At 42.0% G+C, this 24,552-nt stretch overlaps 1 protein-coding gene across 6 annotated transcripts in view; it reads left to right on the top strand.

The window, feature by feature from the left end:
- Nucleotides 1-24,552, top strand: part of asb3 (ankyrin repeat and SOCS box containing 3) — a 114,886-nt gene that overhangs the window by 4,682 nt on the left and 85,652 nt on the right. For 3 of the 6 annotated variants that reach the window (XR_011355757.1, XR_011355756.1, XM_069931404.1), the window contains exons 1-2: nucleotides 182-290; nucleotides 15,990-16,199. Coding sequence is in view for 4 of the 6 variants with exons in the window: in XM_069931404.1 (XP_069787505.1) it covers nucleotides 209-290; nucleotides 15,990-16,199 (292 nt within the window). In the remaining 2 variants the exon portion in view is untranslated. Of the gene's footprint in view, nucleotides 1-180; nucleotides 291-15,989; nucleotides 16,200-24,552 lie in introns of those variants that run through there. The other 3 variants (XM_069931406.1, XM_069931405.1, XM_069931403.1) reach the window with 2 other exon arrangements.

The following is a 24,552-nucleotide window of genomic DNA, read 5'->3' as shown; positions in this document are numbered from 1 at the left end:
CTGGCTGGAGGGGCTGGTTCAAGTGTGCCCAAATGAGAGCCAGTCTTAAGGTGTGTTCTGATCTGTGGATGAACTTGAACTTGATTGGCAGGTAAGGTGACTTCTGACCAGGCTCCCACCAAAGAGGCCATGTGATCCTCCACATCACAATGGGAGTCTTGAAGCAGAGGTCTCTACCTCAGAACACATATGTCTCTTTATAACAGTGATGAGGAGGAATTTTGTTACCCAGAGGGTCGTAAAACTATGGAATTCATTGCCACGGATGACTGTGGAGGCCAAGTCATTAGGTATATTTAAAACCACTAAATAGGCTATTGATTAGAAGGGAATCAAGGGTTATGGGGAGAGGGCAGGAGAATGAAATTGAAAAGGATAGTAAATCAGCCATGATGCAATGGCATGGTAGATTTGATGAGCTGAATAGTCTAATTCTGCTCCAAAATCTCATGGTCTTTGAAATAATTTAGTTTGCTTCCATCTGTTATGTTAAAAAGTGGAATGAAGTCCACAAATCTGCAGTCTAAAGGATGAGTTCCCAAACTGAGAGAAGCTTGGGAGGTTATAATTGGGACATTGCATTGTTGGTACCAAGACGTTAAGTATAAAATGTATGGTTTTGGGGATTTGTCGTGGTTTAATGTTAATATTATCCTCACACTAATTTTATTCAATTATTTTTAAAAATTCTCCAATGAATTATTAATTTCTGCACAATGTGTATGATGCTAATCTCATTATACTGTAAGTACTAGCACAAAGTAATCATTCACGATATTTACTATTTTCTTTGTTGACCTCACCAAAGCCTTTGACACCGTGAGCAGGAAAGGGCTCTGGCAAATACTAGAGTGCCTCGGATGCCCCCCAAGTTCCTCAACATGGATATCCAACTGCACGAAAACCAACAAGGTTGGGTCAGATACAGCAATGAGCTCTCCGAACACTTCTCCATTGACAATGGCGTGAAGCAAGGCTGCGTCCTCGTACCAACCCTCTTTACTATCTTCTTCAGCATGATGCTGAAACAAAGCATGAAAGACCTCAACAATGAAGACTGTGTTTATATCCGGTACCGCACAGATGGCAGTCTCTTCAATCTGAGGCAAGCTCACACCAAGACACAAGAGCAACTTGTCCGTGAACTACTCTTTGCAGATGATGCCGCTTTAGTTGCCCATTCAGAGCCAGCTCTCCAGAGCATGACGTCCTGTTTTGTGGAAACTGCCAAAATGTTTGGCCTGGAAGTCAGCCTGAAGAAAACTGAGGTCCTCCATCAGCCAGCTCCCCACCATGACCACCAGCCCCCCCACATCTCCATCGGGCATACTGAACTCAAAACGGTCAACCAGTTTACCTATCTCGGTTGCACCATTTCATCAGATGCAAGGATCGACAACGAGATAGACAACAGACTCGCCAAGGCAAATAGCGCCTTTGGAAGACTACACAAAAGAGTCTGGAAAAACAACCAACTGAAAAACCTCACAAAGATCAGCGTGTACAGAGACGTTGTCATACCCACACTCCTGTTCGGCTCCGAATCATGGGTCCTCTACCGGCATCACCTACGGCTCCTAGAATGCTTCCATCAGCGCTGTCTCCGCTCCATCCTCAACATTCATTGGAATGACTTCATCACTAACATCGAAGTATTCAAGCTGGCAGAGTCCGCAAGCATCAAATCCATGCTGCTGAAGATCCAACTGCGCTGGGTGGGTCACGTCTCCAGAATGGAGGACCATCGCCTTCCCAAAATCGTGTTCTATGGCGAGCTCTCCACTGGCCACCGAGACAGAGGTGCACCAAAGAAGAGGTGCACCAAAGAAGAGGTGCACCAAAGAAGAGGTGCACCAAAGAAGAAGTGCACCAAAGAGGTGCACCAAAGAAGAGGTGCACCAAAGAAGAGGTGCACCAAAGAAGAGGTGCACCAAAGAAGAGGTGCATCAAAGAAGAGGTGCACCAAAGAAGAGGTGCACCAAAGAAGAGGTGCACCAAAGAAGAGGGGCACCAAAGAAGAGGGGCACCAAAGAAGAGGGGCACCAAAGAAGAGGGGCACCAAAGAAGAGGGGCACCAAAGAAGAGGGGCACCAAAGAAGAGGGGCACCAAAGAAGAGGGGCACCAAAGAAGAGGGGCACCAAAGAAGAGGGGCACCAAAGAAGAGGGGCACCAAAGAAGAGGGGCACCAAAGAAGAGGGGCACCAAAGAAGAGGGGCACCAAAGAAGAGGGGCACCAAAGAAGAGGGGCAGCAAAGAAGAGGGGCACCAAAGAAGAGGGGCAGCAAAGAAGAGGGGCACCAAAGAAGAGGGGCACCAAAGAAGAGGGGCACCAAAGAAGAGGGGCAGCAAAGAAGAGGGGCAGCAAAGAAGAGGGGCAGCAAAGAAGAGGGGCAGCAAAGAAGAGGGGCAGCAAAGAAGAGGGGCAGCAAAGAAGAGGGGCAGCAAAGAAGAGGGGCAGCAAAGAAGAGGGGCAGCAAAGAAGAGGGGCAGCAAAGAAGAGGGGCAGCAAAGAAGAGGGGCACCAAAGAAGAGGGGCACCAAAGAAGAGGGGCACCAAAGAAGAGGGGCACCAAAGAAGAGGGGCACCAAAGAAGAGGGGCACCAAAGAAGAGGGGCACCAAAGAAGAGGGGCACCAAAGAAGAGGGGCACCAAAGAAGAGGGGCACCAAAGAAGAGGGGCACCAAAGAAGAGGGGCACCAAAGAAGAGGGGCACCAAAGAAGAGGGGCACCAAAGAAGAGGGGCACCAAAGAAGAGGGGCACCAAAGAAGAGGGGCACCAAAGAAGAGGGGCACCAAAGAAGAGGGGCACCAAAGAAGAGGGGCACCAAAGAAGAGGGGCACCAAAGAAGAGGGGCACCAAAGAAGAGGGGCACCAAAGAAGAGGGGCACCAAAGAAGAGGGGCAGCAAAGAAGAGGGGCAGCAAAGAAGAGGGGCAGCAAAGAAGAGGGGCAGCAAAGAAGAGGGGCAGCAAAGAAGAGGGGCAGCAAAGAAGAGGGGCAGCAAAGAAGAGGGGCAGCAAAGAAGAGGGGCAGCAAAGAAGAGGGGCAGCAAAGAAGAGGGGCAGCAAAGAAGAGGGGCAGCAAAGAAGAGGGGCAGCAAAGAAGAGGGGCAGCAAAGAAGAGGGGCAGCAAAGAAGAGGGGCAGCAAAGAAGAGGGGCAGCAAAGAAGAGGGGCAGCAAAGAAGAGGGGCAGCAAAGAAGAGGGGCAGCAAAGAAGAGGGGCAGCAAAGAAGAGGGGCAGCAAAGAAGAGGGGCAGCAAAGAAGAGGGGCAGCAAAGAAGAGGGGCAGCAAAGAAGAGGGGCAGCAAAGAAGAGGGGCAGCAAAGAAGAGGGGCAGCAAAGAAGAGGGGCAGCAAAGAAGAGGGGCAGCAAAGAAGAGGGGCAGCAAAGAAGAGGGGCAGCAAAGAAGAGGGGCAGCAAAGAAGAGGGGCAGCAAAGAAGAGGGGCAGCAAAGAAGAGGGGCAGCAAAGAAGAGGGGCAGCAAAGAAGAGGGGCAGCAAAGAAGAGGGGCAGCAAAGAAGAGGGGCAGCAAAGAAGAGGGGCAGCAAAGAAGAGGGGCAGCAAAGAAGAGGGGCAGCAAAGAAGAGGGGCAGCAAAGAAGAGGGGCAGCAAAGAAGAGGGGCAGCAAAGAAGAGGGGCAGCAAAGAAGAGGGGCAGCAAAGAAGAGGGGCAGCAAAGAAGAGGGGCAGCAAAGAAGAGGGGCAGCAAAGAAGAGGGGCAGCAAAGAAGAGGGGCAGCAAAGAAGAGGGGCAGCAAAGAAGAGGGGCAGCAAAGAAGAGGGGCAGCAAAGAAGAGGGGCAGCAAAGAAGAGGGGCAGCAAAGAAGAGGGGCAGCAAAGAAGAGGGGCAGCAAAGAAGAGGGGCAGCAAAGAAGAGGGGCAGCAAAGAAGAGGGGCAGCAAAGAAGAGGGGCAGCAAAGAAGAGGGGCAGCAAAGAAGAGGGGCAGCAAAGAAGAGGGGCAGCAAAGAAGAGGGGCAGCAAAGAAGAGGGGCAGCAAAGAAGAGGGGCAGCAAAGAAGAGGGGCAGCAAAGAAGAGGGCAGCAAAGAAGAGGGGCAGCAAAGAAGAGGGGCAGCAAAGAAGAGGGGCAGCAAAGAAGAGGGGCAGCAAAGAAGAGGGGCAGCAAAGAAGAGGGGCAGCAAAGAAGAGGGGCACCAAAGAAGAGGGGCAGCAAAGAAGAGGGGCAGCAAAGAAGAGGGGCAGCAAAGAAGAGGGGCAGCAAAGAAGAGGGGCAGCAAAGAAGAGGGGCAGCAAAGAAGAGGGGCAGCAAAGAAGAGGGGCAGCAAAGAAGAGGGGCAGCAAAGAAGAGGGGCAGCAAAGAAGAGGGGCACCAAAGAAGAGGGGCACCAAAGAAGAGGGGCACCAAAGAAGAGGGGCACCAAAGAAGAGGGGCACCAAAGAAGAGGGGCACCAAAGAAGAGGGGCACCAAAGAAGAGGTACAAGGACTGCTTAAAGAAATCTCTTGATGCCTGCCGCATTGACCACCGCCAGTGGGCTGATATCGCCTCCAACCGTGCATCTTGGCGCCTCACATTTCGGCGGGCAGCAACCTCCTTTGAAGAAGACCGCAGAGCCCACCTCACTGACAAAAGACATAGGAGGAAAAACCCAGCACCCAACCACAACCCACCAATTTTCCCTTGCAACCGCTGCAACCGTGCCTGCCTGTCCCGCATCGGACTTGTCAGTCACCAACGAGGCTGCAGCAGACGTGGACATATCCCTCCATAAATCTTCGTCCGCGAAGCCAAGCCAAAGAAACTTCATGTACATCACCATTTAGGAGATCTCCCACTGGTGCTGACCATTCTCTTTCTATTAACCTATTTACTACAATTTTTCTGAAAAAGATCTTTTGTATTATTCCCAAGACATGTTTGTTTCTAATAAGGTTAACATTTGATACCATTCTCAATTGCTTTGAGAACTATTGTCTTAAACAGTTGCTGTCTTTGTAGTGAAGAGACAATTAAAGGACTGTAGGTAGGGATCTTGATCCTGTAACATTGAGTTTCCAAGTCAGATGGTTTGTGATTTGAAGGAAAACTTGCAGATGGTGCCGTTCCCATGAGTTTGATGTTCTTGTTCAAGAGTCCTGAAATCTGACTCACCTGGGAATTAGTAAAAATATAAGTAGTGTAAACCAAACATAATAAAAACTGCTTTGAAACTTCTATACAATGTTTTAACTGTGACACTTAAATGAGTGAAGAATGTCACTGGCCCGTGGTGAACATAGGCAGTAAGAAGACAGGGTAAAGAAAAAAGGCCTACTCTTTCTATTGTGACAGGCCCAGAGAATCCCAAAAGCCAGCAGCCATAGAAATTCACCAAGACAAACAAAAGTTACCTTTAATTTTCCTTAAATGTAAAAACAGGATCAATCTTCAACTTAACACCATCAACTTAACCAAACCCCTTCTAATTCTAAATGCACATGCATGTAAGTTCAGAAAAGTTCCCTGATTCACAGTCCAATCTCACTTCTCACTCCTCCAAGTTCACCGGCATCAGACAATTCTTATACTGTGCAAAAAATTCAACATTCATGAATCTTCACCAGGCTCGGTCCTTGAAAGGTAAATGGTTACTGCTCAGGAAGGTTCTTGTTGGTTTTCAGAGAGAGATTTGTTGCTTGTTGGACACACACAAACTGATTCTTTCCGATCAGCCACTTCAGTGTCTTGCCGAAGAAACTGGACCCAATAAGGTCCTCCAGATGATATCCTCTTTCTTTCAGGTCACTACAGAGTTCCTTTTCTGTTTCACTTTCCCTTATCTCAGGCGAAACATTATACAGCGAGCCATCTCCTCTTGTATGGACCACAAGGATTTTGAGCAGGCTGAACTAAGAACTCTCAACCCTTCTTCAAAATGGGGTTTCAAACAAGCTTCCAAAAGCTACCGCAGAAAACCAGCAGTCTGTCTGTCTGTCTCTCTGTTCACACACCGAGAGAAAAACCTGTTTGACTCTCTCTGCTTGCAAAACAACGAGCTTCCTAAAACAGCACACTCCACCAAAATGACTTGCAGACTCCCAAAATCAATTAATGGGAGATCTCATCAGTTTCCTGAGATTGGCTTTTCCATTTGCACCTCCTTGCGAAAATCTTCAGCACAGGGGTCTATTGTCTTTGCAGACTTGTAGACACTACCATGTGCATAACTCTTGGATTTTAAAATGAGATCTGTTTTGAAGTGTTTGTATCTGTTTGTGACTTACACTACTCCCACATTCTATCACCTTCATGAAAAAACATATCTATACAGGATATTAAAGATAACATAATCTGTCACACTATGGATTCAGGAGGTGAGGTGAGCACTCATCCCAAGTCAAGTCGTGCCCCTGTGGGGGCTGTCTGATGATCTATAGCGGCATCACAGCTGTCTCTCAGGGGTGATAGCGTTGATGAAGAAGTTGAACTGTGCATGCGTGAGAAGACGCACGTACGCAGATCACAGGAGCTTCAAGATTTCGCTGGAGCCAGCAGTGTTTTTGATGGCCCAGATACACACCCAACACTGTTCCAGGAACAAGAAGAGATTTCACTGTCGGATTCGAGGAAGAGGAAGAAGGTCAAGAAGAGGAGATGACAAGCCAGATGAGAATTTTTAAAGATAAAGGTTGGAAATTGAAAGTGCCACAGGAGGAATAATGTACTAATGCCCAGTTATTAAAAGAATTGAGAGAAATAAAAACAAATATGAAAAACTCATATAAACAAATTAAGACATATTTTGCTATTGTCCAGAAATTGTAAATTAAATTGGACAAGGTAAATGAAACAGTTAAAACTGTGGAGACTGTTACAGAATATGTACAAGATAGAATGGTGAAAGTGGAGAATGATACTGATGCATGGGGCATTGAAAGGAAGCAACTGGAGAATTTTAGGATAATAAACGATATTAAAATTGTTGATCTGTTGTTGTTCTTAACTTTTTACATCAATGGATTCCAAAGGTCCTGGGACCAGATAAATTTGAAAATATTATTGAAATTGAGCATCGAGCCTTGAGTCCGCAACCTCTAACAGATCAGAAGCCAAGATCTATACTTATAAAATGTCTTTGATACCAAGATAGGGAGAAAATATTTGCTTTAGCAGCACAAGGTGCTAAGGATAGACAAGGTCCGTTGGAATTTCACGGAGCGAAGATATTCTTCTACCCTGATACAAATTTGGAATTGTTGAAGAGAAGGAAAGCATTTAACATGGTGAAGCAATTTTTTCTGGCAAAAGATTTTCTTGCAAGGAGGACAGAACAAGATCTTTACTGATTATGTTCAGGTAGAAGAATTTGTTGAAACACTACCAATTAAGCCACAAGAGGAAGTTTGTAAAACTTTGAATGTAAAGTGGTTTTTCTAATTTCATTTTCCATATCAATGGGATGGGTAATGCTAAACATCTGGTGGGGGGGAGGGGGGAAGGTGGTTTGAAGGTTTTATGGACTGATTGCTATTGACTCGTGTGTATTTGTGGCAGGCACCACAACTTAAAATAGAGGGTAGTGTATATTATTTAAACAATATTAATATATTTTTTTTCTTTTTATTTTTGTGTAGGTCAATTGTTATAGTGTTAAATTGCTCATGTATAATTTTTTTTTCTACCTGGATTGTTGAGCGGGATGACCCTTATCAAGGCTCATGGGATTGGGGGCAAAATCAAGGCTCATGGGATTGGGGGCAAAGTATTGATGTGGATTGAGAACTGGCTGGCAGGTAGAAGACAGAGAGTTGGGATAAATGGTTCGTTTTCTGAGTGGCAGGCGGTGACCAGTGGGGTACCACAGGGATCTGTACTGAGAGCCCAGCTGTTCACAATTTACATTAATGATCTGGATGAGGGGATTGGATGTAATATCTCCAAATTTGCAGATGACACTAAGCTAGGAGGGGTTGTGTGCACGGAAGAGGGGGTCAGGAAGCACTAGTGTGATTTGGATAAATTGAGGGGCTGGGCAGATACATGGCAAATGCACTACAATGTGGATAAATGTGAGGTTATCCACTTTGGTAATACAAACCGGAAGGCAGATTACTATTTGAATGGCATTAGATTAAGAGATGGGGAAGTGTAGAGAGACCTAGGGGTACTTGTACATTAGTCTCTGAAGGCGAGCATGCAGGTACAGCAGGCGGTTAAAAAGGCAAATGGTATGTTGGCCTTCATATCAAGAGGGTTTGAGTATAGGAACAAGGATACCTTACTGCAGCTGTACAGGGCCTTGGTGAGACCACACCTGGAGTATTGTGTGCAGTTTTGGTCACCTTATCTAAGGAAGGATGTTCTTGCAATGGAGGGAGTGCAGAGGTGATTCACCAGGCTGATACCTGGAATGGCAGGAATGACTTATGAGGAAAGATTGTGCAAATTGGGATTGTACTCGCTGGAGTTTAGAAGATTGAGAGGGGATCTCATAGAGACATATAAAATTCTGGCAGGACTGGACAGAATGGATGCAGATGGGATGTTTCCAATGATGGGAAAATCCAGAACCCGGGGCCATGGTTTGAGGATAATAGGCAAACCATTTAGGACTGAGATGAGGAGGAATTTCTTTACCCAGAGGGTGGTGAATCTGTGGAATTAATTGCCACAGAGGGCAGTAGAGGCAGGTTCATTAAATCTGTTTAAGAGGGAATTAGATCTATTTCTTCAGTATAAGGGTATTAAAGGTTACGGAGAGAAGGCGGAGACGGGGTACTGAACTTTAAGATCAGCCATGATCTCGTTGAATGGCGGAGCAGGCTCGAAGGGTCGAATGACCTACTCCTGCTCCTATCTTCTATGTTTCTATGTTTATAACAGTAGATAATAATTATTTGGATGACCAAGGGGGTGTAGGGAAAGAGGTGAAGGGACAAAGTTGTTGGATTTGGATTAAAGTAAATATCAATGAGTAATGCACTGAGATCTCCCAGTTTAATGTTAATGGGCTGAATGGACCTGTGAAGAGGAAAAGAATATTGATACAAATTTTAAAAAATAAATGTAGATGTAGCTTTTTTTTACAAGAGGCTAATTTAACAGAAATAGAACACAGAAATTAAAAAGAGACTGGATGTGATATGTTGCAGCTTCTTCATTTAATTCAAAGGCAAGTGGAATAGCAATTTTGATAAAGAAGTATGTTCCTGTTATACAAAATGGTTGATCCTGTTATGTAACATTTTCAGGTTTTTTTCAGAATTCTGAACCCTTTTGTATGTATATGCACCAACTGTATTTGACAAAAAAAATTATACAAGAAACATTTCTTAATTTGGCAGGGGCACATCAGAGTATTTTAACAGCTGGAGGTTTCAATTTTTGTCTAGATCCAGTTTTGGATAGATCATCTAGAACAGTAATAAGAGCAAAGGCAACGAAAGCAACTTTGACATTAATGAAAGATTTGAATTTAATAGATATATGGAGAAGTATTCATCCAAGAGAAAGGATTACTGCTTTTATTCAAATAGACATGATTCTCTTATTCTGGGATAAACCTATTTTTAATATCGCCACACCTTCAAACTAAGAGTTAATCAAGTTTATAAAAAACAAGAATTGTCTCTGATCATTCACCGATATTAATGACATTTACAGTGGTAGACAAAGAAGAATCAATTTATAGATGGAGACCTAATTCAATGCTATTAAAAATAATGGATTTTTGTTAGAAGGCAAATTCAAATTTTCTTTGAGATCAATTCTAATTGGTTTATGATAACATATCTAAGGGGACAGATTATAAGTCATACTCAAAAATTAAGGAAGATTATATGAAATAATTGGATGAATTGGAAAAAAAATAACATGTTTAGAAAAGGATTTGCAAAGACAGACCTCTGAGGAGAAACGTAGGCTTATAAATAAGGAATCAGTATAATGCCTTACATACATATAGAACAGAGAAAGTGATAATGAGGATAAAACAGATATTATGAGTTAGGGGAAAGGACTCATTAAGTTCTTGTTTGGCAATTGAAAACCGAATAAGTCTCAAGAATTATTAATGCAATTAAAACAAAGTCTAATGTGACTTCTTATAAGCCTTATGAAATTAATGAAACATTTAAACAATTTTATTCTCCGTTATATAAATTCGAGTTGCTTAGAAACAATAATAGAATATAATTTTTTTTATCACAAATAAGGTTACTGATGCTAATTTTGCAAGAGTAAATGGAGTTAGCTGCTCCTTTCACATCAATGGAGGTGAAGGAAGCATTGAACTCATTACAAAGTCATAAATTTCTAGGAGAAGATAGTTTCCTGTCTAAATTTCCACAAAATCAGGTAATATTGAAGGGATAAGTCCCAAATTAGAATATATAGATATAAAATATATTTTGTATCAAGAAGAGTTTTTGAAGATTGCTTTAGCAGTAGCAAGAATGTATAGCAGTAACATGGAAATCAGATACCCACCTGGGTATGGAGTGGTAGAACGCAAAGATGCACAGTTACGTTCCTTTGGACAAGATTCCTTACAATTTGAGAAATAAGTATGATGTATTCTTGAAAATTTGGCACCCGTATTTACAAATTGAGGGAATTAATTTATAAATCTTTTCCTCAAACTTCAACCCTCATTAACCTCCTTTAGTTGTATTAAAAGATATAAATAATTGATGCCATGTGGTGCGGTGGGGGGCGGGGGCGGGGTGAGTCCTTCCACAGCCAGGTTTCTATTCTTCTTTCTTACTCCTTTCTCTTCATTCTTTTCCTATGCTTTTTTCTTTTTCTTTTGTTATGGGGGGGAGGGGAGGGAGTTGGGTTGGGTTTTATTTATCATCTCATGGATTTGATATTGATTTTTATCATTATGTTTTTTTTTAATCTGGCTATGATTACATGTATGGAAAACGTTTCAATAAAATTTTCAAAAAAATACAAGGCAGTTGAATTTGGGGATTGGGAGAGGTTGTCAAAATAGTCCTGGCATGTTATAGATGGAATAAAATGCCTAGCCCCATCATGAATGTTGAAGGTGGCAGATGGGATGCCAGTTAAGTGGGTTGCTTTGTTCTTGGATGGCATCAAACCTTTTTGATTTCATTGTAAAGATATTTTCTCAAACAAATGCAGATTTTCCATCGTAGTCGTGACATTTGATTTATCAAGGGTGGAAAGAGATTGTAGAATTGATAGGTTAATCACATAATTCAGCATTTGGGTCTTCTAACTGCTGTTGCAGTTATTTTGTGTTGCTGTTCCTGTTACATTTCTGCTAAGTGTTGAGGATTCAGTGATTGTCATTGAATACCAATGGTTGGTTCTGAATAAATTTCTTGTCATTAGTTGGTATTTAGGTATATAAATTTGTTTAGTGCCACGATAATTTCCTTCTTAAGATCACCTTTCCATGAACCTATCAATTTAAAAAGCAGGCGATTGGTCCAGTTTATTGTGGACAGTCTCCATGTGGAAACCAGTCTCTTTCACATCTCTCCCTTTCAAATACCACTGAGTTTGATTCTATTATTAATATTATATAAATGCTGTGAATGTTATCTTGCTAATAACTCATTACCAAAATTAATATGTCATTCCCCTTGGTTCTAGTTTGGAAAAAAAACTGTACTAAACACTTACTGTTGTTATTGAACTGTTGCCTTTTATATTGCTGGTTTTCCTTACTAATTTGAATGAAAAGAAAAATAACCCTACTGGTACTATCCTGTTTTAGTTTAACATCTCCCATTTTTAACAATTGCTCTTAACAATTTTTCCTGATTGGACTCCTGTGACCAGTGGTGTTGCAGAGGTCAGTACTGGGTTCACTATTGTTTATAATCTATATGGGTGGTATGGTGACTGGAGCAGTTAGCGTGATGCCATTATAGCGCCAGTGACCAGGGTTCAAATGCAGCACTGTCTGCAAGGAGTTTGAATTCTCCCCATGTCTGCATGGGTTTCCTCCAGTGCTTCGCTGTCCTGCCACCTTCCAAAGCATATAAGATTGTAGGTTAACTTTGTTGTATTGCATGGCATTGGCTTAAATGGCTGGAATCAGCTTCTACCATGCAAATTAAAAAAAAATGATTTGGATGGTCACGTAAATTTGCAAATGATTCCAAATTTAATGGTGTGGTGGGAAGTGAGGAATGATATTGTAGTTTATAATGGGATCTAGATCATTTGGGATGGTGGGCCAAGGAGAAGCCAATGGAATTCAATTCTGACAAGTGTCAGGATTTGCACTTTGGAAAGTCTGATCAAATGACTGGACTCTGGACAATGTAGTAGAACAAAGTGACCTCAGGTACAGGTGCAGAGTTCTTTGAAAGTGGCAACCTCAGGTAGACAAGAAGGTGAAGAAAGTGTTTGTCACACATCATCTTTTGGTTAAGGAGTACTCCTGGACTACATCCTGGTGCGAGAAAGTGACAAACAAGATGTGCTCCACACCAGGGTCATGCCTAGCGCGGAATGCCACACTGACCACCGGCTGGTTCGCTGCAAGCTCAACCTTCACTTCAAGCCAAAGCCCAGGAACAATAAAGCCCCCAGAAAGAGGTTCAATGTTGGAAAACTGCAGTCAGACGAAGCGAGAGGAAACTTCCAGGCAAACCTCAAAGCAAAGCTCGACGTTGCAACCCGCCTCACGGACCCGTCCCCTGAAACCCTCTGGGATCAGTTGAAGACTACCATACTGCAATCCACTGAAGAGGTACTGGGCTTCTCCTCCAGGAAAAACAAGGACTGGTTTGACGAAAACAGCCAGGAAATCCAGGAGCTGCTGGCAAAGAAGCGAGCTGCCCACCAGGCTCACCTTACAAAGCCGTCCTGTCCAGAGAAGAAACAAGCCTTCCGTCGCGCATGCAGCCATCTTCAGCGCAAACTCCGGGAGATCCAAAATGAGTGGTGGACTAGCCTCGCCAAACGAACACAGCTCAGCGCGGACATTGGCGACTTCAGGGGTTTCTACGAGGCTCTAAAGGCTGTGTACGTCCCCTCACCCCAAGTCCAAAGCCCGCTGCGCAGCTCAGACGGCAAAGTCCTCCTCAGCGACAAGATCTCCATCCTCAACCGATGGTCAGAACACTTCCAATCTCTTTTCAGTACCAACCGCTCAGTCCAAGATTCCGCCCTGCTCCAGCTCCCTCAACAGCCCCTAAGGCTAGAGCTGGATGAGGTTCCCACCCTGGATGAGACATATAAGGCAATCGAACAACTGAAAAGTGGCAAAGCAGCAGGTATGGATGGAATCCCCCCAGAAGTCTGGAAGGCTGGCGGCAAAACTCTGCATGCCAAACTGCATGAGTTTTTCAAGCTTTGTTGGGACCAAGGTAAACTGCCTCAGGATCTTCGTGATGCCACCATCATCACCCTGTACAAAAACAAAGGCGAGAAATCAGACTGCTCAAACTACAGGGGAATCACGTTGCTCTCCATTGCAGGCAAAATCTTCGCTAGGATTCTACTAAATAGAATAATACCTAGTGTCGCTGAGAATATTCTCCCAGAATCACAGTGCGGCTTTCGCGCAAACAGAGGAACCACTGACATGGTCTTTGCCCTCAGACAGCTCCAAGAAAAGTGCAGAGAACAAAACAAAGGACTCTACATCACCTTTGTTGACCTCACCAAAGCCTTCGACACCGTGAGCAGGAAAGGGCTTTGGCAAATACTAGAGCGCATCGGATGTCCCCCAAAGTTCCTCAACATGATTATCCAACTGCACGAAAACCAACAAGGTCGGGTCAGATACAGCAATGAGCTCTCTGAACCCTTCTCCATTAACAATGGCGTGAAGCAAGGCTGTGTTCTCGCACCAACCCTCTTTTCAATCTTCTTCAGCATGATGCTGAACCAAGCCATGAAAGACCCCAACAATGAAGACGCTGTTTACATCCGGTACCGCACGGATGGCAGTCTCTTCAATCTGAGGCGCCTGCAAGCTCACACCAAGACACAAGAGAAACTTGTCCGTGAACTACTCTTTGCAGATGATGCCGCTTTAGTTGCCCATTCAGAGCCAGCTCTTCAGCGCTTGACGTCCTGCTTTGCGGAAACTGCCAAAATGTTTGGCCTGGAAGTCAGCCTGAAGAAAACTGAGGTCCTCCATCAGCCAGCTCCCCACCATGACTACCAGCCCCCCCACATCTCCATCGGGCACACAAAACTCAAAACGGTCAACCAGTTTACCTATCTCGGCTGCACCATTTCATCAGATGCAAGGATCGACAATGAGATAGACAACAGACTCGCCAAGGCAAATAGCGCCTTTGGAAGACTACACAAAAGAGTCTGGAAAAACAACCAACTGAAAAACCTCACAAAGATAAGCGTATACAGAGCCGTTGTCATACCCACACTCCTGTTCGGCTCCGAATCATGGGTCCTCTACCGGCACCACCTACGGCTCCTAGAACGCTTCCACCACCGTTGTCTCCGCTCCATCCTCAACATCCATTGGAGCGCTCACACCCCTAACGTCGAGGTACTCGAGATGGCAGAGGTCGACAGCATCGAGTCCACGCTGCTGAAGATCCAGCTGCGCTGGATGGGTCACGTCTCCAGAATGGAGGACCATCGCCTTCCCAAGATCGTATTATATGGCGAGCTCTCCACTGGCCACCGTGACAGAGGTGCACCAAAGAAAAGGTACAAGGACTGCCTAAAGAAATCTCTTGGTGCCTGCCACATTGACCACCGCCAGTGGGCTGATAACGCCTCAAACCGTGCATCTTGGCGCCTCACAGTTTGGCGGGCAGCAGCCTCCTTTGAAGAAGACCGCAGAGCCTACCTCACTGACAAAAGGCAAAGGAGGAAAAACCCAACCCCAACCAACCAATTTTCCCTTGCAACCGCTGCAATCGTGTCTGCCTGTCCCGCATCGGACTGGTCAGCCACAAACGAGCCTGCAGCTGACGTGGACTTTTTACCCCCTCCATAAATCTTCGTCCGCGAAGCCAAGCCAAAGAAAAAGAAGTGTGCAAAAAGGGGGACCTCAAGATACAGCTGTACAATGCATCAGTAAGATTATACTCAAGAGCACTGCATTCATTTCTGGTCACCTAGCTGTAGGAAGGACATCAATAAATTGGAAGGAGTGCAGAAGTGATTACCCAGGATGTTGTTGGGACTAGACTACGAGAGAGGAAGAGTCTCTGGGTGATCTTGGAGTGGTTAATAAAATCATGAGGCATGGATAAAGAGTTGACAGACCACAGGGGCTGCCGAAGGACTCACCCCGCCCCCGCCCCCCAAGGGTGGATGACTGTAGAACAAGAGATGATAGGATTAAAGTGAGAGGAGAGAGAATTTGGAGGGGCCTGAATGGCAACTTTTTCATAGAGAGAGTTGTCTGTATCTGGAAAGTGCTGCCTGAGAAATCTGTAGAAGTGAGCACAATTCTGACATTCAAAAGAGCCATGGACAAATTTATGAATAGGAAGGGCTAAGAAGGATATTAACCAAATGCAGGGAGATTGGACTAGCCCAGAATGCCAACTTGGTTAGCATAGATCAGTGGTTTTCAAACTGCCCTCCCAAACTCGCATTCCACCTTAAGCAAAGCCTGTGCCATAATTGCTCTATGATTGGTAAGGGATTGCTTAAGGTGGTATGTGAGTGGGAAGGGAAGGTTGAAAACCACTGCTCGAAACCCAATTGTTACTGAAATATTTTGCTTGAGAAAAATTGTTATTGGCCCATTTCCTTTGGAGTTATTAAACCGTGTACATAACGAGTCAATTAGATGTTATTAAAATAGTAGTTTTCAAACCTTTTTTTTCCCCTCTACTCACATACCACCTGAAGCAATCCCTCACAGAGCACTTATGACAGAGGGATTGCTTTAGGTGGAATGTGAGGTTTTGTTTTGGGGGTGGGGGGGTGGTGCAGTTTTAAAATCACTGGCATGGATGATTTGGGCCAAATGTTCTTTTCCATGCTACATCAGTGGTAACCATGACAGTGGATGATGTTAGAATGAATTTATGTTTAACATTTACTGACTTTAAATTATTTCTGTTTTATTAGTGCAGCTCTGGAAAATGGACTTCACAGAGGCATACTCTGATACTTGTTCAGCTGCTGGGCTTGCTGCAAGAAAGGGAAATGTAGAACTTTTGAAAGCATTGATCAAAAAAGGTCATAGTCTTGACATTGCAGACAACCGTGGTTGGTGTCCAATCCATGAAGCAGCGACACACAAAACATTGAAATGCTTGAGGCTTTTAGTATGTACAGGTAATGGAGATGACTAAGTATGTAAATAGATTGTTTTATTGAAATAAGATTTAACCTTCTCATTAAATATCAATGTTACAAATTGTTTGGAAGTAGCAGTTTTAGAGGTTTTTTTTGGTGGAGGGGTTTATGGTGGCACCTTGTGTTGAAACCAAATTAAGAAATTTAAAAAAAACTTCTTTGTCCAAACAAAAATAGTTAAACTCTTATTAAATTGTCAAACTGAATCTCACTGATGATATCTTTTGGTAGCTAGGCTGTGATATTGGTTACTGTGAATTAAAGTGCATGCTCACTTATCTTTATTGTTGTATGTCTATTTATGTCCTACATTTGTTTGTTTTTTTTTGCTCTTTTTCCATTCTCGTTCTTTGTTTCTGGCTTATTGTAGTTGATGTTTTTGAACTTTAACACTGACAAAAAATTGGATCATGATGAGAATGTTCAAACATGTCACCAACCCTGATCAAAATGATGGAGTAGCAGCTTGGTTTCTATTGTAATGTGAACGGTTTTTAATGTGAAGCTGGGAAGGGTTTTGCTTCCTGTCTGTTTTTTTTTACTTTATGTCTGCCTTGTAGATAGCTTGGAGCCCATGCTGTGTGTTGCAGAGGAAAAGAAATAGAGGAAGAAAACAGGTCTCTGTGTAGTTTTGAAATTTCAGATAAAGTTGTTCTTTTGAGCTTGAAGTTGTTGAGTGGTTCTTTCTCAAAGTAGAAGTTACCACATATTTTTGGCGATGAGGTGAACTGGTTTTGTGGAAGTGTCGACCCGTTTTGAACCGGAGCTGTGCATTTGGATGGCTATGTTTGGGATTATAGGTTAATTCGTGGAAGGAAATGGGGATTGGCTGGTGTATGAGGAAAGGTTGAGACACTTTTTCTGTGCTAATGGAATTACTGAGGAGGCTAGGAAGCGCTCTATTCTCCTGAGTGTGTGTGGGGGGAAAAGACCTACAAGTTGATAAAAAAATTTAGCCACATCGCGGAAACCAGGGGAAATTCCATTTGCCGAACTGGCCAAGCTTGTGTGGAACCATCACATCCTGAAACCTTCTGTGATAGTCCAATGGTTTAAGGTTCACAGCCTTTTCAGGAAGCCAGCACAGCCTGTCACCAATTTTGTGGTTGAACTTCGGCAGCTATTGGGGCATTATGATTTTGAGGCAATTTTGGATGATATGCTCTGTGATAGATTGGTATGTGACATTAATAATGATGCCATACAATGCTGCTTGTTGGAGGAAACCCCACCGATGACTTTCAAGAAAGCCCTGGAGATTGCCCAAGCCATAGAGATAATGGTTAATAATGCCAAGGATATCCAGAAAGGTCACTGGAGGGGGGGGGCCTTTGGCAGTCAGTGGCAGTGTACCAAGTCAGGAGGGAGACTGGTATACAGGGCAAAGTGAATGGAATGTTTTTGGTATGGAGGAATGCACTATGCAAATAAATGCAAATTCCAAGACGCTAGTGCTATGGTTGTGGCAAAATGGTCATTTAGCTAAGAACTGCAGGAATTCAAAGAGTAAAGTTAAGCCTGGGGAGAGAAAGCTCAACGGGCTCTGGCAGCTGCACGCTACCGAGAAGAAGCAGATGAAGAGACAGCATGTGGTTACAATATGTTTGGAGTGGAAACAGATGAGGAATCACCTGAACCATTTTCTGCTAGTCACTGTCAGGGGAAAGGATGTTAAATTTTAGATTGATTCAGGGGCCACAGCATAAGTCATCAGTGAGGAGACCTACAGGAGGACAAGAGGTCCAACCTGCCTCCCATCAGATCGTCAAAGCTCAAATTCCAGCAGCCCATACCTCATTTAGGGGTGTTATATGTGGATATAACACAGATTGAATCTTAACAGATAAATTCTTATTAATCAAAATTGCAACCCCTCTTGTTTCAGAATTAAACGATGAAGCTACCACTTGACCTACCCAATGTCTTTTTAACTTTTGGTATTCTTTCACAGTTAAATGTGTCTCTTATAGAAAAACAATATCATCTTTCTTTTTTTTATTGCACGCCAAAACATTTTTCTCTTAATTTAGTTATTAAGCCCATTTATATTAAAATGTACAAAATTTAATACATTACTAACTGCCATTTCTTAATTCCAAAAATTAAAGAACTCTTGCCACCCATCCCATTGGACCCCCATTCCATAAAATCCTTCAATTACATTTGACTTATAGATAGATAATTGGATTAAAGATAACTGCGGTCTTGGATGCGCAGAGAGGACAAGATCAAAGGAGTATTGAAGGTAAGTGATGAAAGCACAAACTAAAATCATCAAGAATTAAGACTATCAATGACAGAGAAAAAATAGAAGGAAAAAAACCAAAAAGAAAACTAAAAAAAACCCTGAAAAAAAGCCCTAAAAAAAGCACTGATTTAAAAAAAACCACCAGTTCTACTTCCCTCTATTGTACTTGTCAGGTGATCTATCAAAACTTGCTGAGTGATTTGTTGATAGTGTTTAATATTCGGAAGAGCATTTGCAAATTCCAAAGCGGCTGCTTCATCAGTAAAATTTTGTGATTAATTTTCTCCAGAAAACACTAAGTGTAGCTGGGTATCAAAAAGAGAATTTATATTCCTTTTTTTCCAAAGCACTGATACGCAGGATCAAACTTCTTTCTTCTTTTCACAATTGACATACTTAAATTCCATAGAAAAACAGTTTATTGTTTGCCACTGTTGGTGGACCTTGGTATTTTTGGACCACCGCTTTAATATCGTTTCTTTCTCTTGATAATGTGAACATCTAATTAAAATTGAGTGTGGCACTTGTCCCGGGAATGGCTTCTTTCGATTAGCCCTACTCTATCCAGTTCAAGTCCATTTGGAAAATTTTCAGGACCCAGAACTTGTGGAATCCACTTTTGAAAAAATTGTACTGGATTAGAGTCCTCAAAATCTTCAACCAACCCGACAATCTTCATATTATTCCTGTGACTATGATTTTCCAGTACATCAATCTTTTGTAAAACTTCTTTCCTTTGAACTTCCCAACCCATGACAGAATCTTCCATTTTATTAACTGTATGTTTACATTGCTCTACTTCATAACGATAGTCTTGGATATTGTTTTCAATTTTTTGGACTTGAATTTTAATTTTATCAACAGCCTCAGTATATTTTGTCATTTCTTTATTATTTTTCTCTTCACTCTTAACATATTCAAATTGTGCTTTAACATCACTTCTGACAGATTTAAATTGCAAATCTGTATGTTTACACATTAACTGCATTTGGTTGATAATCATAGAGGTTTGTTCATGGGATTCCATACCTTGAGTTTTGGCATAGGATATCTAAATCATATAGCTTCAATCTCTTGAATCAGTTGGGCTCCATCTTTTTCGTATTCTGCTCCTACTCCCTCCAATTCTTCATAAGCTTTTTCTTCCTTCAGTTTATCTTGTTCTTCATCCTTATGTCCCTCTGAATTGCTGCCAGATGATCCTGATTCAACATCTAGTTGAATCAACGGCTTGGTCTAATAAGCTATACTAGTATCCACAGCCTTAATTGATTCAGCTATTCCCCATAGAGAAACAGCTTGCTCCATTGTGCACGTCTGGACTTTCATGCATGTGCAGTTGTTCCTGTGATGTCTGTAGTTCAAATGTCTTCTTCTGGACTCCAGCGTGATCTTCGTCGGCTCCCTGGATAGATAGCGCTGGAGTCATATGAATCTTTGCTGTCACAGCACAAATTGCTCTTGGAGGAGGAGGAGCTTGAGCCCAAGGCTCCATTGTTAAGGTTGGTCCAACTTCTTCAGTTGTACTAACCTTTTTTTCTGAAATGTTGTTATAAGTTTTGGGAGTACACAAGCTAATGACACCATTGTTTTTTATATATGGGCATGTTGGATTTTTAGGGGGGGAGAAGTGTTGCAATATGTGCTGTTTTTTAAAGTGAGGCTGGAAGGGGTTTTACTTCTTGTTTGTCATCTTTACTTCCTGTGTGCCTTGTATATAGCTCGGAGGCCATGCTGTGTGTTGTAGAGGAAAAGAAACAGAGGAGAAAAGCAAGCCTGTATATATCATTTTGCTATTCCAGATAATGTTGTTCTTTTGAGCTTGAATTTGTCGAGTAGTTCGTTCTCAAATAGAAGTTACCACAATTTATTTTAAACTTCACCACGAAGCATCTTTTTCTGTTAATTATTTTATTCCATCCTCACAACTCTCTTTTAAAATCTTTGATTCACTGTTCTTCCATCACTCCTACATCTCTGTCATTGATGGTCTTAATTCTTGATGATTTTAGTTTGTGCTTTTGTCACTTACCTTCAATACTCCTTTGATCTTGTCCTCTCTGCTCATCCAAGACTGCAGTTATCTTTAATCTAATTATCTATCTATAAGTTATTGGTTCAGTTCCTATTTAACTGTTGTACATCTATTCTCTTCCGTTTTTAACACTTATTCATTTGGAAATTTTTACCATTAGAACTTGTCTGAAATTCTTTTTTTTAAAATTTTATTTATGTTGTTCAAAAAACAATTTGTACATAACATATACAACAATTAACCCTGAGCATGAATGTTATTTTTTATATATAGAGAAAAAAAAGAAAAAAGAAAAGAAAAGAACCACCACCCCCCCTCTTCAGCCAACTCTCCAAAGGAGAGCCAAAAAAAAAAGAAAAAATATTTAAAAAAAATTAAGCATACATATTAAGATCTAATCAATTTAAATTTAAATGTAAATATTCTGAATATAACAACCACTTATAAATAAAAAAACTATAATTATCACGCGAAACATAAATAATTTTTTCTATTATTAAACAATATCTCATCTCATTATGTCATCTATTAATATCAATCATATTTGTATCTTTCCACGTACTAGCAATACATTTTTTCGCAACAGATAAAGCTAAATATACAAAAGCAAGTTGAAACTTATCTAATCCCAAACTTTTCAAAGGTTGCAAACTGTCCAATAAAAATACTGTCGGATCTAAAACTATTTTAATCTTATACAGGTATTCTAAAAACAATTCAATTTTCTTCCAAAAAGATTGTATATGTATACATGACCAAACAGCATGAAAAAAAGTTCCAACAGAATTACCACATCTAAAACACAAATCTGATTCATGAAAACCATACTTTTTTAATTTTTCAGGTTTTAAGTATAATTGATGTAAAAAATTATAGTTAATCATTGCATAATGTGCATTTATCAATCTAGTTACACTATCATAACAAATATCTAACCAATCATCCTCGGAAAAAATAAAACCAATGTCCGCTTCCCATTTATGTTTAGACCTATCCCAACCCTTTTTATCCATACCATCCTGTAATATTTGATACATAGATGAAATATAAACCTTCTCTTGTACTTTCATAAGAAAAATCTTAAATTTGGTCATTTCAGGTAAAATCATATCTTTACCAAACGTACATTTTACCAAAGATCGAATTTGGTAATAGAGAAACAAAGAGTTCTTATCAACACCAAAACTGTCCCTCATCTGATTAAAAGATAAAAATTTACCCTCTTTAAAACAATCTCCCAAATTTTTCACACCTTTAAATCTCCAATGCAATAAACTTCGATTATGTATTGAAAAAGAAATAAGTTGATTATTATACAACGGAGTCAAAGCTGATAATTCAGCCCTAGAGCCTATAATTTTATTTTTCTTAATCCATAGCTTCATTAAATGTTTTAGTATAGGCACATTATATTGCTGTAACAAATTTATATTCCATCTAAACAAAAATTGATGTATTTCAAATTCAGAAATATTTGCCATCTCAATTTTGGCCCAACTAGGAGGTTGTACCAAATCCATCAATGAACTAATAAATTTAAGTTGGGCTGCTTCATAATAATTTTGAAAATATGGTAAACGTAATCCACTTAACTCATATTTCCAAGTTAATTTATTCAAAACTACTCTTGAAAATTTACCTCTCCATAAAAATTCCCTAACCATTTTATTCAAATCTCGAAAAAAAATATTATCAAGTAAATACGGAATAGATAATAGACAATAGACAATAGGAGCTGGAGTAGGCCCTTCGGCCCATCGAACCAGCACTGCCATTTTACAGATCATGGCTGATCCCTACCATCAGTACCCCTTTCCAGCCTTATCCCCATAACCCTTAACTCCTTTGCCCACTAGAGTCTTATCTAACTCTCTTTTGAACATAATCAGCGAATCTGCCTCTACCACCCTCTGTGGCAGAGCATTCCACAGATTCACACTTCTCTGGGTAAAAAAATGTTTTCTCATCTCCGTCCTAAAGGGCCTACCCTGTATTCTTAAACTATGCCCTCTAGTCCTCGTCTCCCCCATCATTGGGAACAAGTATTCCGACTTCACCCTGTCTATCCCCCTGATAATTTTGTATACCTCAATCATGTCCCCCCTCATCCTTCTAAACCCCCCTCATCCTTCTAAACTCCATCGGATACAAGTCCAGTTTTTCTAGCCTTTCAGAATATGTCAACCCAGCCATCCCTGGAACTAACCTTGTAAATCTGCGCTGCACACCCTCTATAGCTAGTATGTCCTTCCTCAAAATTGGAGACCAGAACTGGACGCAATACTCCAGGTGGGGTCTCACCAGGGCCCTGTACAACTGCAGAAGGGCGTCTCTGTTCCTATACTCCAATCCCCTCTTTATGAAAGCCAACATGCCATTAGCCTTCTTCACACCTTTCTGAACCTGCATGCTAGTCTTCAGTGACCGGTGAACAAGTACTCCCAGATCCATTTGCTCCTCCCCACTCCCTAGCTTGTCTCCATTTAAATAATACTCATCTTTCCTATTATTGCCCTCAAAATAGATAACCTTACATTTGCTTACATTGAACGTCATCTTCCATTCAGCAGCCCACTCCCCCAACCTGTCCAAGTCCCTCTGCATTTTCCTGACATCCTCCTCACACCGCCACCCAGTTTCGTGTCATCTGCAAATTTGCTCAAGTTATTAATAATCCCCTCATCCAAATCATTTACATAAATTACAAACAACTGAGGACCCAATACCGATCCCTGCGGCACTCCACTCGTCACATCCTGCCATCCTGAAAAAGACCCACTTACCCCAACCCTTTGTTTCCTATTTCTTAACCAATTTCCTATCCATGTCAGCACCTTACCCCCAATACCATGCTCCCTGATCTTGCCCACTAGTCTCCCGTGCGGTACCTTGTCAAAGGCCTTCTGGAAGTCCAAATACACCACATTCACAGGCTCTCCCAAGTCCACCCTCTTTGTCACATCCTCGAAAAATTCCAGAAGGTTAGTCAAGCATGACTTACTCTTAAGGAATCCATGCTGACTAGCCCTTATACTATTATTTCTGCCTAAGTGTTCTGCTATTACTCCTTTTATGATAGACTCCAATATCTTCCCCACCACCGACGTCAGGCTGACCGGTCTATAATTTCCCGTTTTCTCCCTCCCTCCCTTCTTAAAAATTGGCACCACATCAGCCACTCTCCAATCCTCAGGGACCTCCCCCGAATCTATGGAACTTTGGAAAATGTCGACCAGTGCTTCCACAATTTCCATAGCAACTTCTTTAAGCACCCTGGGATGCAGCCCATCAGGCCCTGTGGATTTATCAGCCCTCAGTCCCAACAATTTACTCACAACCTCCTGTTTCTGGATCCGGATATCCATTAGATCCCCTACTTCCCCAGGAAAGTTCCCCAAGTCTCTTGACACCGCATGACCATTACCCCCTAACTGACCATAACCTATATCCTCCTTGGTGAAGACAGTTGCAAAGTATTTGTTAAATTCCTCAGCCATCTCCTTGTTTCCGGTAATAATTTCACCCTTTTCCATTCTTAATGGACCAATTTTGGACCGAACCAATTTCTTCCTCTTCACATATTTAAAAAAGCTTTTGCTATCCTCCATTATATTATTTGCTAATTTCCTCTCGTACTTAATTTTCCCCTCTCTTATGACTTTCTTAGTTACCCTCTGATGCTCTTTGAAGGTTTCCCAATCCTCTAACTTCCCACTCCGCTTCGCTCTCCTATACTTACTCCCTTTGGATTTGATATTACACTTGATTTCATTAGTTAGCCATGGCTGCCATTTGCATCTCCTAGAGCCTTTCCTCCACTTTGGAATAAATTTGTCCTGAAACCTGTGAAAAATGTCCAAAAATACCTGCCATTTTTCCCCAGTTGTCCTCCCAGCTAGTGTATCTTTCCATTTTATTTTGGCTAGCTCCTCCCTCATAGCTGCATAATCCCCTTTATTTAACTGCAGTACAGATGCTTCCGACTTCCTTTCTTTTTCCCTTTCTAATTGCAGCTCAAAAGCAACCATACCATGGTCACTATTCCCTAA

Source organism: Narcine bancroftii, chromosome 4, assembly GCF_036971445.1.
Source record: "Narcine bancroftii isolate sNarBan1 chromosome 4, sNarBan1.hap1, whole genome shotgun sequence".
Taxonomy (NCBI): Eukaryota; Metazoa; Chordata; class Chondrichthyes; order Torpediniformes; family Narcinidae; genus Narcine; species Narcine bancroftii.
The sequence above is the reverse complement of the archived record's forward strand: the minus strand, read 5'-3'. Positions and strand labels throughout refer to the sequence as shown.